Source organism: Phaenicophaeus curvirostris, chromosome 11 (genome assembly GCF_032191515.1).
Source record: "Phaenicophaeus curvirostris isolate KB17595 chromosome 11, BPBGC_Pcur_1.0, whole genome shotgun sequence".
NCBI classification, from domain to species: Eukaryota; Metazoa; Chordata; class Aves; order Cuculiformes; family Cuculidae; genus Phaenicophaeus; species Phaenicophaeus curvirostris.
The window spans coordinates 20,402,204-20,416,818 of NC_091402.1; the positions used below are offsets into that span (position 1 = coordinate 20,402,204).

Sequence of the window (14,615 nt, forward strand, 5' to 3'; positions counted from 1 at the left end):
TGAGCACCTCCAGGGATGGGGCAGCCACAACTTCCCTGGGCAACCTGTCCCAGTGCATGAAGAACTTCTTCCTGATGTCTAATCTAAATTTTTCCCCCTCCAATTTAAAACCATTAAAGCCGTTCTTCACCAGAAGAGTTCTCAGGTTCTGGCACAGCTGCCCAGGAGGTGGTGGAGCCCCCGAACCTGGAGGTGTTTAAAAGCCAGGGAGGCGAGGAGCTCAGCGATGAGCGCTGTGCAGGTACGCTTGGACTCGATGATCTCAAAGGTCATCTCCAACCGAGCAATTCCATGATTCCATGATTCCCTGCTTCCCACCGCCGGGCTCCCCATCCTCTGGGCACCATCTGGGGGGCCGGGGGCTGCGGCAGAGCCCCAGCAGCTGGTGCGGGGGGTGCGGGGCTCCTGCCCCCTGATGGATGAGGGTCCTTCCCGGGGGATGCGGGTCCCTCCCGGGGGATGCGGGGGATGCGGGGCTCCTGCCCCCCGGGGGATGCGGGTCCTTCCCGAGGGATGCGGGGCTCCTGCCCCCCGAGGGATGCGGGTCCTTCCCGGAGGATGCGGGGCTCCTGTCCCCCGAGGGATGCGGGTCCCTCCCGAGGGATGCGGGTCCCTCCCGGGGGATGCGGGGGGCGGGTCGGGGCGGGCCGGGGGCGGTCGGATGGCAGCTCCATAAAGGCTCGGTGCCACCGGCAGCCCCGGGAGAGGCGAAGGGATGCGGGGGCCGGTGTGGCTGTGCTGGATGGGGGCTGCGCTGGTGGTGGTGGCGGCGGGGGGCAGCCTGCCCCGGCTCCGTCTGTCCCATCGCGGTGAGACTGCGGGGGGATGCCCAAACTGGGGGGTCCCCGCAAACTGGGGGGGTCCCCAGCTTCCCCAAACCGGGACCAGGGCTGGGTGGGTGGGTGGGGGGAGCCCCAGGTGTGGGTGCTGCGTCTGAATTTTGCGTTTACGGGGTGGGTTTGGGGGTATCTTGAGCTGGAGGCTCGGCTTGGGGGGGTTGGGGGGGGGCTGCGTCTTCTCCAAACGGGACCTGGGGGGGGCTTTGAGGAGGAGTGGGAGGAATGGAGGGAGAGCCGGGTGCTGGGGGAGCAGGGGGGTGCGCTGCCGAGCTCCACCGCACCCCCAGGAGGGACCGTTTCCCGTGTGAGGTTGGGGGAAACTGAGGCACGGTGCTGTCCGTGGGGGTCAGGTGGGGGCTGCGCTGGTGTAGGGGGCGTGGGGAGCCTCAGGTGTGGGCGCTGCACCTAAATTCAGCGTTTGTAGGGTGGGTTTGGGGGTGCCTTGTGCTGGAGGCTCAGTTTGGGGGTTTGGTGGGTGGCTGCTCCGCACCCCCATCTCCTCCAGGAGGAACTGGGTCGGGGGGTCTTGAAGAAGGAGGAGGAATAGGGGGACAGCCTGGTGCTGGGGAATGTGCTGCTGGGCTCCACTGCATCCCCTAAAAGGGACTGTTTCCCATGTGAGTTTAGGGGAAACTGAGGCACGGCACCGTCCTGGCAGTGCCATGGGGGTGGGCAGGGGCTGCGGAGCGTGGGTGCCCTCCCCGTGGGTGCTCAGCATCCCACCCCCCCCAGCGGGTCCCATGGGTGCCGCTCAGCCTGGGCACCCACCGTGCTGGGGGGCCTCAGGGTGCTGCTCTGGGAGGGTTTGGTTTTAATTAAAGCTCTCGCTGCAATCGTGCTCTGGCTCGCTGCGTCCCCAGCTCTGCCAGCTTAATCCAGGGGCTGCTTCCAGCCAGACTTGACGGGGGAGTCTTGAGTGCCCAAATCTCCTCCTTCTTGCCTTAAAGCAATGAACCTGCTCTACAAAACAAAAATTAAACTAAAATCAATTGCATCACGTGCAGCTTCCCCCTTCCCGAAGGGCGAAAAGGGCTGGCACAGCCCAGCTCTTGGAGAACCCTGGGGAGAAAGCAGCTACCTGCTCTCGTGGTGCCCAGGCTGGGGGTCCCCGAGCCTTGGGGTACGGGCTGGCTGCACCCCTGGGTTTGTCTGGGCAGAGCGAGCAGCCCTAGGGGCTCCCTCCCTGCTGAAACGGGGAAACTGAGGCACATAGAGGCTCTGCTCTACCCTGGGCTCCCAGTTCTCATGGTGGGACCTGGTGTCCTCAGGTTGGGCTTGGTAGGAGGTCCAGGGCTCCTGGCAGAGCTTGGCCATGGGGTTTAGGGTGTGGTGTCTGATGCACTAAAGTCCGGTCGTGCCGCACTGTTCCTCAGGTGTGAGGAGCTTGCCAGGGCTGGCCGGGCTCCTCACCTCCTGCGGGGAGCCAGCAGCCTTTTTGAAGCTTTCCTCCCCCCCACCCCCCCACCCCTTCTCCAACCGATGAGTCTGTTCCTTTTCCAAATTGGAAACAGAAACAGAAAATTTCCCATGAAAGAAATCCCGCCACCGCCTTCTCCCTTGGGGGGAAGGAAAAAGAAAATGAAAATTTCAATTAAAGCCATTAAAAGCCTCTGCAATGAAACAGTGGGTGAAGCAAAGCCGCTTGCGCTTCGCTCGGCAGCCTGGACTGTGCGTGGCCGGTGGCTTTGGCCACACGGACCACGAGCGTTGCAGCCCAGTCCCCTCTGAAGGGGACACCCCAACTTGAGGGGTGGCTCTGTGGGACCCTCGGGAGCCCTAGGGATGCGTGGAGGGTGCGAGGTGCTGCTCCCTGGGGAGAAGGTGCCGCGAGCTGACGTCACCCGTGGTGCAGGAGGAATTTGCTGGGGCTGGGGGTGAAGGGGAAGCTTTGCCTGAAACAATATAAGGAGCCCGATGACTTTGCCGGTGTTATTCTGAGCTGGGGGAATATTGTTACAGGGCAAGAATAGAAGGAGATGACAGCGTTTCCCTAGGCTGGGCCTGGCGATAACAGAAGGAGCTGAGATGCTGGGAGGGCACGGGGAGGAGGGTGAGGTGGATGGGACCCCGGTGCCAGCGCCTGCAAGCTTGGATGGAGCTGCTGGAGCTCTGTTGCTCCGTGCCACCAGCATCACCAGTTAGAGCAGTCCCAGTGCGGCTTGGCAGGACTAGGAGCTGTGTGTCACGGGGTGGAGGGGGCTGTCCTACCCTGGGAAAGGACCCTGTGTCTCTTGCAGGTCCCAGAAGAGGCGTTTCCCACCAGGATGAGGGCACCGTGCTGCTGGCCACCTCCTCGCTGGAGGTGACAAACGTCTCCCCAGCAAGAGCAGGGTTTGGTACCCCAGTGTCCCGGGCTGTTGGCTGCTGGGCTTGTCCGAGTGCCACCTCCTCTCTCGTGGGGATGTGCGTGAGGCTGCTTAGGCTGGGGTGTTCTCCGGGGTCAGCGGTGGCAGCTGGCGGCCTTCCTCACCAGAGGGTGTCTGGGGACAAGGCTGCTCTCGTCAATGGTGCTTTTTGTCCTCTGTCTTGCAGCGGCGACAGCCTGGCCAGGGTCGGGGCAGTCACTGGGATGGGGTTTCAGAGCCCAGTGGAGCCAAGATGCTTCTTCTCACCCTCTCCCTTCGCAGCAGCTGGATGGGCATCACCATGCTGGAGTTCTCAGCTTGCTGACCCCCTCCAGAGCCAGTTGTGCCACTGTCCCAAGCCAGATCCAAGCCCGAATTCTACAGGATGCTGAGGTGACCATCACGGTGACACCGTGATGGTCACCTCAGCATCCCGCAGAATTCGGGTTTGGATCCGCTTTGGGAGCCTTGACCGTCAGACTCCAGTGTTTCAGGCTCTCAGGGGTGCTGGGAGGTGATGTCCATCCAGGGATGCAGCGTCCTTGAGCTGGTGCTGTGCCCCAAGCTGGATCCTTTTGCTGTGGCGAGGAGGAAGCCTCCCCGACAGCGAGGTCTGGTGGTGGTGGAGAGCTTTGTGTGCTGGTTTCCCCGTGGCACTGGCTCGATGCCGGCTATTGTGTCCCTGGCTGGCACCCGGGGAGGGGCAGGACCTGCTTTCTGCCTACACCATGTCCACTCTCACCACTCTCCTGGGCTCTGGGCGAGCCCAGCTGGGGCTGGAGATGGGCAGGGGCATTGCCAGGCTCTTCCATGTCCTGGCTCACTGCGACACGGCCACGGTTGGAGCCTGGGGTGGTTCAGCTGGACCTTACTGGGAGCAAACTCGCAGGAAACTGGAGCATCTCCTGCACGAGGACAGGCTGAGAGAGCTGGGGTTGTTCAGCCTGGAGAAGAGAAGGCTCTAAGAATCCTTAGAGCAGCTTCCAGCACGGAAAGGGGCTCCAGGAAAGCTGGGAAGGGGCGTTTTCCAAGGGTATGGAGTGATAGCATGAGGAGCAATGGCTTTAAATTGGAAGGCGGAAGATTTAGATTAGACATTAGGAAGAAATTCTTCATGCTGAGGGTGGGGAGGAGCTGGCAGATGTTGCTCAGAGAAGTTGTTGATGCCCCATCGCTGGAGGTGTTCAAGGCCAGGTCGGATGGGGCTTTGAGCAACCTGACCCGGTGGGAGGTGCCCCTGCCCATGGCAGGGGGTGGAACTGGGTGATCTCTAAGGTTCCTTCCAAACCAAACCGTTCTAAGAGTCTGTGAAACGCTGCTGCCCGCTGGCTCCACGGCTTTGTCCTTGGCTGGAAGGGACAGTAGCGCCCCAGGCCAGGGGAAGCTGGGATGCTCATGCCTCTGGGAATGGATGGAGATGGATGTTGTTGCCCACAGCAGACGGGAGCAGTTCTTCTGCTGGCCCTGGGATGCCTGTGGTAGTCAGAAGCAGAGCAGGCAGCCAGGGGACCTTGGTGCGCACAGCAAGTGGAGGGACATGGTAAGGGCCACCAGGATGTCCCCCAGGCTTGAGAAGAGCACTTGCACCTGTGGCTTGGAGAGGATGTTTGGGGCAAGTGGTGCTCACAGAGCCCTGCAGGTCATCTGGACTCCTCCTGACTCTTCCTTCCCCTCTTGGCAGAGCTTCTGAGCACCAACCGCTCTGTCCTCTTTGTTGGCCACCGAGGGTTCCTGGGCTTCCGCACCCTCTACCTGGATGAGTACCGCGACCGGCTCTTCATCGGGGGGAAGGATGTGCTCTACTCCCTGCTCCTGGATGGGGCCAGCGCAGATGCCAAGGAGGTGAGCTGGGTCCTGCCAAGCACCCTGGGTCTCTATCCTCACCCCCCGTGCACCCCTCACCCCTCCTAGCAGATGGTGCCCAGCTGAGCCAGGAGAAGCCACCCTAAGGCAAGACCTGCCTTGGGGATCCCGAGCACCCTGAAATGCCTCTGAGAACCTGTGCTGCCTGGCAAGGGAGGGCTGGCCATGGTGGCTGCAGGACAATTAGCGAGCAATTAGTCGTGGCTGGCAGCCACCACGGCCCAACGATGAGTCCTGGGTGCTGAGTGGGGTCTTGGACATTGGTCTCCTAAAAACCTGCCACCAGGACAGCAAGTGTTCCTCTTCATGGGTCAGATATCCAGCTGAACGCCTGCAAAGCAAGCGGCTAAGAGCATCCATCATTGCAACGAGCTGTGCCAGGGCTCAACTGGAAAAGTCCCCAGAGCTCTCCTGGCTCCTCGGTGGAAGAAGTGATGGACCAGAGTGACCATGCTTAGCGGTGGTTCCCCACCCCCTTTACCCTCTCTGTTTTCACGTCTTGTTTTTTAATTGTGGCTCTGTGCCCTTTCTGGCTGGAGAAAGCGGAGAAGGAAATGAAGTGCCCCTCGGCGCGCTGGGTCACTTCGATGGGGTCAAGGGCTTGTGTACCCAAGCTGCCCTTGGACTGAGAGCCGCTGAAGGCTGTGGGGCACTAGGGCTGCATCGCTCCTTGATGTCCCCCAGCATCCTTTCCCCGTGCCACCCACAAGGCCACCCCCTTTCAGGCCCAGTGTGACCACCCAAACCCAGCTGGGCTGTGGGCTGTGAGCACTCACCTTCCCTGGAGGGGTTTAAGGGACGGGTGGACGAGGTGCTGAGGGACATGGGTTAGTGTTTGATAGGAATGGTTGGACTCGATGATCCAGTGAATCTCTTCCAACCTGGTTATTCTATGATTCTAGGTGCATCTCCCATGGAGGAAAGGTTCTGCCCTGGGTTGAAGGGTAGGAGCCCTGGGCTAGGTGGGCTCTGAGGAGCTCTTGGTCCTTCTCTTGGTCCCTCTCTCCATCACCATGCTACCAACAGCCTGGGGATGTATATTTGCAAGCCCGGGTCCCTGCTCCAACAGGTTCTTTGTGTTTCAGATCTACTGGCCACCCCTCCGGGGGCAGACAGAAGAGTGTTTTCGGAAGGGGAAGGACCCAGGGGTGAGTCTCGTCCCATGTGTGCTTCCCTCTTGGTCTGGAGAGGTCCCCGTGTGTCCCGGTGCCAGCTGGGTCCCCCATGCTGGGGCTGGAGACGGCCCCGTGGAGCTCGCAGGCCAGTTAGTGCCAGGGCAGAGCAAAGGACCACCAGGGTGTAAGAGGGAAACTGAGGCAGGGCATTGGCGACCAAGGCTGACCATGTGAAATGCTTGCTCTGGAAACCCACCTCCAGCGCTCTGCTTGACCTCGTGGCCACAGAGCGGTGGCAAATGCGCCCCGGACACGTCTGCGCCGAGCGGGCAGCGATAACCGGGCTGGGAGACCCAACCTGGGAGGAACCCAAAGCCTCGTGCTGCGCTCCAGACCCCGGCGAGGGGGTTTGGCCCATCCTGGCCGTCCCCAACGGTGGGAAATCCACAGTTTGCTCAGGCTCGGTGACCTCGCTCTGCAAATCTTACCCCTCTTTGCATCTCCCCCATTATGGAACAGGACTACGGCGGGGAGAAAATCCCCCAGCCCAGACTAATTCCTCCCCAGAGTCGCCGTCCTGCCCCGCGTGTTTATTTTACAGGCTCTCGCCGACAGAGCCAAGCCGGGGCAGGCTTGAGTTTTTATTTTCCTTGAACATATTTTTTCTTTTTAACGTGCTATTTTAGAGGCTCTTTGCACAGGGAAAATAAACAGCGGGGAGGCTGGGAACCCCCGGGGCAGCTCGGCGGTGCTGTTCCCAGCAGACGAGGGGCCTCCTGTCCCGCCAGGGGAGGATGATGATGGGGGGCAGGCAGGGCTGGGGGAGCTGCCAAGCCGACAGCCGGGATGCTCCAGTGGGAAGAGAATAAAAGAATGAGATCCCTTTTGCAGCAGGAACGGCCAGGAGGGACCTCACAAGGTCTGCAGCACGAGGGGTGTCATCGCAGGTCTCAGGTAGAAGGGGACAATCGCAGACAGTAGCAATCCGAGCTGTCCTGCAGGAATGTTCTTGGGTATCCGTCTCCGTCTCCTACATTTCCTCCTTTTGTTTCATCCCTGGTGTAAGCAGGAATGCGAGGAAGGACATCCCTGCATCTGGTCACGTCCTGGGCGCTGGGAAGAGGAGGGCTGCAGGGGTTTGGGGTTGGGTGTAGGAGCTGCTGGGCAGGTGACTTCGCTTCCCTGGCCAGGGTGGGCTGAGTGATGGATGGGGTGAGCACACGGGTGCCTGTGAACAAGAGATGGATCACATATGGACTCCCCGGGGATGCTCTCAGGGCCAGGAGGACCACTCTACAGCCCTGTGCTTTTGCAGTGGTGCTGGGGGCCACCCAGATGGAGTCGGTGCCAGCTGCCGTCTCGCACCTTGGCACTGGGGTGAAGGCAGAGAGCCTGGGAGCAGCCCAGGGAGCCAGGGCTGGGGCTCACCCGCTGCTGGGGGGCTCGAGGCAGAGCTGGTGAAGCACTGAGCTCCCTGTGAGCTTTCCTCTCCCCTGCTGTGCCCCCCAGACCGACTGCGCCAACTACATCCGTGTGCTGCACCCCTACAACCGGACGCACTTGCTGGCTTGTGGGACAGGCGCCTTCCACCCCATCTGTGCCTTCGTCTACGTGGGGCTACGTGGTGAGGTAGGTGCCCATCCTGAGCACCCGTAGTGAAAGGATGCCCCTGGGAGGTAGAGCCTCATCTTCTGCCTCCTTCCTGGGGGGCTTTGGGACTCCGTGGGGATGCTGGATGCGGTGTTTGGCCCACGCTGAATACTGAGGGGTGGGTCAGGAACCATCTCCCTGTGGTTGAGTCACCTTCCCTGGAGGTGTTTAAGGGATGGGTGGACGAGGTGCTGAGGGACATGGTTTAGTGTTTGATAGGAATGGTTGGACTCGATGATCCGGTGGGTCTTTTCCAACCTGGTGATTCTATGATTCTACGATTCTATGATTCTACGATGCCTCTGTCCAGGCTGACAAGTAAGTGGTGGGGCTGGGAGATCCCTCTGGTTCCTGTGCATCCTCATAGCATCAGACTTGCCCCAAAATGCAGATTCCACTTCCAGCTGGTCCTTTTGGGAGTGTTGGGGCTGTGGATGCTTACAGCAAGGTACCTACGAGCTGGGCAGGGAGCAACACCAGCCTGCGGCACGGCTTGAGGCTCACCTACCTGCTTTCTCTCACCCAGCACACCTTCAGCCTGGACCCCACCAGCGTGGAGACCGGCCGGGGCAGGTGCCCACATGAACCCAGCCGCCCTTTTGCCAGCATGGTCATCGGTGGGTTGTCTTCCATGGGGAACGGAGAGTCTTCGGGGTGGTGGAACCAGGGATGGTCCCCACGGCAGGACCAGGGATGGTCCGCGTGGCAGCTGGGGCGGCTCTCAGCCCCATGTTGGGGGTTTTTGCCAGGTGGGGAGTTGTACGCTGGCCTCACCGCAGATTTCCTGGGACGCGATCCCGGCATCTTCCGCAGCTTGGGTGCTCGCTCAGCCTTGCGCACTGAGGTGGACCAGCGCTTACTCAACGGTAACGACTCCCCTCTGCCTCACCATCCCTTCTGGCTGGGCTAATGCCGGGGACTGGGAGCCTTGTGGTGGCCAGAGAACCCACTGGCCACGGCGCGGCACCCCCTTTGTTGGGCACAAACAAGGAAAGACACCACGGCAGCGTGGTCTGAGGGTCCAGCCCTGGCATGGTGCGGGGGATCCAGAGGCTGCGGCCGTGCCATCTTGCCCCCACTGACCATAGCCAGCTCTTCCTTGTAGACCCCAAATTTGTGGCAGCACACTTAATCCCGGACAACAATGACCGGGACAACGACAAAGCCTATTTCTTCTTCACGGAGAAGGTGGTGGAGGCGGACAGCAAGGAGCATGCCATCATCAGCCGCATAGCGCGCGTCTGCCTGGTGAGATGCTGGTGGGGATCGTGCGACACGGGGATGTGCCAGGTCAGAGCAGTGGCCCTGATGTTCCCTGTGCTTGTAGAATGATGCTGGAGGCCAGAGGGTGCTGGTCAACAAGTGGAGTACCTTCAACAAAGCCCGGCTGGTGTGCTCTGTCCCTGGGCCTGGTGGCATTGACACCCACTTCGACGAGCTGGGTAAGGACTGCAGAGAGCTGGGGGCCCTGCTAGGGCTGGTCCTTTAGTTGGTGGCTTCGGGAAGCCCCTAGGCTTCCAGGAGAAACCCCAAGGTTTCAACCCCAGAGGATGTCTTCTTGCTGAGGACGAAGGATGGGAAGAGCCCGGAGATCTACGCCCTCTTCAGCACCGTCAGGTGGGTGATGGAGCCTCTGGGGACATCCAGCTGCAGCCACCCATGCTGCCGGTACCGAGCGCAGCTTCGCTCAACCAATTCCCCATCCCCTTTCAGCCATGTCTTCCGGGGCTCCGCTGTCTGCGTGTACCGCGTGGCTGACATCCGAGAGGTCTTCAACGGGCCCTTTGCCCACCGGGAGAGCCCCCAGCACCAGTGGGGCGCCTACGAGGGCAAGGTGCCCTACCCACGGCCAGGCGTGGTGAGTGACTCCCTGCCCCTCTGGGTTCCCTTCCTTCCTCCAAATGCTCTTTCTGGGGGTGATGGGGCTGATTCTCCATCTCCTTGCCTGCTGAGATGGGCTGCCTGCGGGATCCACCCCGGGACATCTGGGGACCGAGATCTGGCAGAAGGGTGGCCCCTCACCACAAGAAGGATGTTGAGGCTCTGGGGCGAGTCCAGAGAAGAGCAACGAAGCTGATGAAGGGGCTGGAGAAGAAGAGGAGCGGCTGAGAGAGCTGGGGGGGTTTATCCTGGAGAAGAGGAGGCTGAGGGGAGACCTCATTGCTCTCTCCAACTACCTGAAAGGAGGTTGTGGAGAGGAGGGAGCTGGGCTCTTCTCCCAAGTGACAGGGGACAGGACGAGAGGGAATGGCCTCAAGCTCCACCAGGGGAGGTTCAGGCTGGACATTAGGAAAATTTTTTCACAGAAAGGGTGATTGGTCCCTGGCAGAGGCTGCCCAGGGAGGGGGTTGAGTCACCTTCCCTGGAGGGGTTTAAAAGACGGGTGGACGAGGTGCTGAGGGACATGGGTTAGTGATTGATGGGAATGGTTGGACTCGATGATCCGATGGGTCATTTCCAACCTGGTGATTCTATGATTCTATGATAAGATGGATCCCAAATTTGAAGGCAGGGAGGCACCCGAACCAGCAGGGTGATGAGGGGGTGAGGATGGATGAATGCTGAGGTGGCCAGGCTGAGATGGTCCCATCTCATCCCTGCAGTGTCCCAGCAAGACCACCAACCAGCCGCGGCGGCAGTACGGCACCACCAAGGACTTCCCCGATGAGGTGCTGCACTTCGCCCGTGCTCACCCCCTCATGTACAAGCCCATCCTCCCTTGGCACCGTCGGCCCCTCCTAGTGAAGACCGACCTGCCCTATCGCCTGCGCCAGCTCGTGGTGGACCGAGTGGAGGCTGAGGATGGACAGCATGATGTTCTCTTCCTTGGGACAGGTGAACAGCAGGAGTGGCGTGTGGGAAGGACATGGAGCTGTTGGAGCTAGTCCAGGGGAGGCCACAGAAATGATCTGAGGGCTGGAGCACTTCTGCTATGAAGACCGGCTGAGAATTGGTGTTGTTCAACCTGGAGAAGGCTCCAGGGAGATCTTAGAGCAGCTTCCAGTGCTGAAAGGGTCTCCAGGAAAGCTGGGGAGGGGCTTTTGGTAAGGGAGTGCAGGGACAGAATGATGGGGGACAGTTTTAAGCTGAAAGTGTGGAGATTGAGATGAGATCTTAGGAAGAAATATTTTCCTGTGAGGGTGGGGAGGCCCTGTCCCAGGTTGCCCAGGGAAGCTGTGGCTCCCCCATCCCTGGAGGTGTTCAAGGCCAGGTTGGATGGTGCTTTGAGCAACCTGATCCAGTGGGAGGTGTCCCTGCCCATGGCAGGGGGTTGGAACTGGATGGGCTTTAAGGTTCCTTCCAACCCAAACCATCCAGCCCTGGCACTGAGGCTACCTGTGGTCATGCTGCTGGGGTGCACGATGGCAGGGAGCTCACAACTCCATCCTCCTCCTTCCTGCAGATGCTGGCTCCGTGCTGAAGGTGGTGGTCCTGCAGAAAACAAGCTCGGATGTGGCTGAGGAAGTTGTCCTGGAGGAGCTGCAGGTTTTTAAGGTGCTGTTTGCTGGCCTGCTTGCAAAGGACGGGGGCAGCGGGGTGGGCTCAGGTTGGGGACACGTGGGGATGGAGGCTTGGGGCTGTCACCGTGCTGCTGGGCACCGGGAAGTCTCAGGGCTGTGAGGCAGAGGGCAGCTGGGGGTGTTTTCACCCTCCCCAAAAGCATTCCCAGTGGCCCCAAAGCTCTGGTGTCTCTGAACGAGCCGGGCTGTCAGTGGTGAAGTTCACCATCCTCACACCTGCTCACCCTCCCTGCAGGTGCCCGTGCCCATCACCCAGATGGAGATCTCCGTCAAGCGTGTGAGTACAGACACGGCTTGGCCATGGGGCTGGGGACAGGGCAGGTGACCTGGAGGCTCCGAGCTGTTGTCACCGGCCTCTCAAGGCCCCACGGTGCTTGCTGGGTGTCCCGGCTGGGGACAGTATCTGCTGGTGCCAGCATCACCTTCTTGGTGCTGTTCCCCCAGCAAACGCTCTACGTGGGCTCCAGCGTCGGGGTGGCTCAGGTCCGGCTGCACCGGTGTGAGACCTACGGCAAGGCTTGTGCCGAATGCTGCCTGGCCAGGGATCCCTACTGCGCCTGGGACGGCGCTGCCTGCACCCGCTACCAGCCCTCGGGCAAGCGCCGCTCGCGCCGCCAGGATCTCCACCATGGCAACCCCGTGCACCAGTGTCTGGACCAGAACCTGACTGGTGAGGAACTGGGGGGAGGCTCACAGGGCTGGGGGGCTCATCCAGGTGCCCAGAGGTGTCCTGCTATCCGTGTCCCTCTGCACACAGAGGGATTTGCAGCCATCTGGGGAGGGTTGGAGGACAACTCATCTCCTTGTCTCATAGACTGGGGGTTGCTCCTGGAGAAGGTGGTTGCTGCTTGGCTGGGATCTGTCCCCAGGGAGATGGGGAGAAGGGGACCGAAGCCATAAGGTGGCCCTGAGGTGCTGATGCCTGGGTACATGGAAGCCTGGCTGTGCCCTCCCTGTGAGCCCGTGTCTGTCTTTGCCTCAGTGGATGATTTTGAGAGCGTTGAGGAGAAGGTGCTTTATGGAGCTGAAGACAACAGCACCTTCCTGGAGTGCACACCCCGGTCCCCACAGGCCAGCGTGCAGTGGTTCGTCCAGAGGCCCCCAGATGAGCATCGGGATGAGGTGAGGCTCCCCCTGTGCCCACCTTGCTCCCCTGGTGAGCACACGGGAGGGATGTAGGGCTGAACCTGGCCCCCCTCTCAACCTCGTGGTGGCCAACAGGTAAAGACGGACGAGCGGATCCTGCAGACGGAGCAAGGGCTGCTCTTCCGCAAGCTACACCGCCACGACGCCGGCGTCTACTACTGCAAGACACTGGAGCACGGCTTCACCCAGACGGTGGCCAAGACGGTCTTGGAGGTGATCACCAGCAAGCAGCTGGCACACACCTTCCCCCGGCAGCGGGTGGATGAGCGCCCACCTTGCCCTGCACCCTGGATGGTGCCACAAGCTCCCAAGACCTGGTTCAAGGACATCATGCACCTCGTCAGCTCTCAAAACCTGCGGCGGGTTGAGGAGTATTGCAGCCGCCTCTGGTGCGGCAGCCACCACCACAAGAGCAAGCTGGCCCAGACCAAGCATGCCCTGGTTGGCGTGGACGTGGGCAAGAAGAAACGGGCAGCCAAACCTCACAGTGAGAGAACCCGCGTGCCTCGGCAAGCAGCGGCCACTTAGAGAGAGCCGGGGAACGGACGCGGGGTGAGGACCAGCTCCCTGTGCTGCTGGTGGCCCCAGGGGACTCCTGCCTTGGCAGCCGGCTTGCAGCAGCACCAGTCTGGTCCCACCATCCTCCTGGATGCAGCGGATAAGGTGCCAGGGCTGGCTCCTGGGCAGGTCCCTGTTGCCCTCGGTGGCTGCGGGGCCACCTCTGAAGTGGTGGTGGGACACATCAGCTCCTCAGCCGGGCACCGTGGTGGGGCCACGCTCGCTGGGGTGGGTTGGGGCTTGGCATGAGCGGTCCCACCGTGGTGCCGTCATCCTAGGGAGCTTGCTGGCTCGCTTTCTCTGCAAATAAAGAAGCTGAGCGCGGTGCCGTGGGGAGCAGCTGACAGCTCCAAGGCTCTTTCCATGCCAGCACAGGGCCTGAGAAAGATGATGCCTGCTCTCACCGAGGAGGAAAAAGTAACCGTTGCCCCAAAAAGCCTCCAAGATGAGCCCTGTCATCCTCTGTACCTGAGGAGCTGGAGCCAGGCTGTGCTCCCCAGGGGACAGAGGTCCCTCCAACCTCCGCTGTGGCACCAGGACACGCTCAGCCAACCTGTGTCTGGGTGCAGCTCCCCTGTTTTTCCCTGTCCCCCGACAACCACGACTGTTTTAGGGCTGGGCAAGGTCAGGGAGGAAAAGCAAACGGCTGCGGGCAGGTTAGACCCGTTCCTGGGTAAACACGGGAGAGGCAGTAATGCCACCACTGTCACTGTGCCCGGGTGGCAGTGAGGACACACAGCAGAAGGTGGCCCCAGCACAATTTTGGGGGGCTGCACCCCAGCCTGGGTGTGGTTTGGGTGCTTAGTGGGACAGGGCTGGGTTGGGGGAGCTTGGTGGAGCTAAACCAGCACCCCAGGGCCTCCCCTAGATGCAGCGGTTGGGGGGTTGGAGGTGCAGGGGGAGCACCCACAGGCTGCCAGCACCGTGCAAGGTGCTTGCTCGCTTTCCTCAGCCGCCGTGAGCTCAGCCTCCCCGGGTCAGCCTGGGGTGATAAGGATCTCCCCCTTCCAGAGGCAGGGCAGCCCCACACAATGGTGTGAACCACAGCCCTGCCGCCACGGGCATTGTTCAGCAGCGGAGGAACGGGAAAGAAAAATAATAATAATAATAATTAAACCCCCTAAATAGCTTGTGCAAAGCCAGGTCATGATATCATCGCTCCTCCCTGTGTGTGTGTGTTTGTCCTGCAGCAGCAGAGCCCCGTGCTGCTTTTAATGAGAGCAAAGTCCCCCAGGAGCTCTGCCCTGCCCCACGGTGCATGCACAGAAATGGGTCCAGATGGTCTTCTCCAGCTCCCCATCCCACCCATCCTGCAAATTCAAGTGTCTCCTGGTATGGGAAAGCTGTGGTAGGGCTGGCGAGCCGGGACGTGTCCTGCCGGGAGGGAAGCGGAGCTGGTACCGCTGATTTATGGGTCAGACGGGAGCCAAGCACGTGGGTTTGGTTAATCACAGGCCTGGGGGGCACAGAACGACAAGCAACAAGCAGAGACAAGGAGGGACCTGGGTGTAAAGCCAGAAATAAGAGACAGAAGGCTGAGTCCTCAGGGCCTGGATTTAAGGGCGCTGAAGTGCTTGC

The 14,615-nt window shown here is 60.9% G+C and overlaps 1 protein-coding gene across 2 annotated transcripts; it reads left to right on the forward strand.

Annotated features, from left to right (window-relative positions):
- Positions 1–715: 715 nt before the first annotated feature.
- Positions 716–14,329, forward strand: SEMA3G (semaphorin 3G). 2 transcript variants are annotated; one of them, XM_069866303.1, is made up of 16 exons: positions 716–809; positions 4,866–5,026; positions 6,133–6,195; positions 7,672–7,791; positions 8,339–8,429; positions 8,562–8,678; positions 8,918–9,060; positions 9,140–9,254; positions 9,360–9,429; positions 9,526–9,670; positions 10,416–10,647; positions 11,216–11,307; positions 11,569–11,610; positions 11,778–12,003; positions 12,316–12,455; positions 12,555–14,328. In XM_069866303.1, exons 1-16 carry the CDS (start codon positions 716–718, stop codon positions 13,005–13,007), a joined length of 2,304 nt encoding a protein of 767 aa, XP_069722404.1. In that variant the 3' UTR covers positions 13,008–14,328. The 2 variants fall into 2 exon arrangements, with proteins under 2 accessions (XP_069722404.1, XP_069722405.1); XM_069866304.1 differs by having other exon boundaries at positions 719–809; positions 8,918–9,051; positions 12,555–14,329.
- Positions 14,330–14,615: the final 286 nt, after the last annotated feature.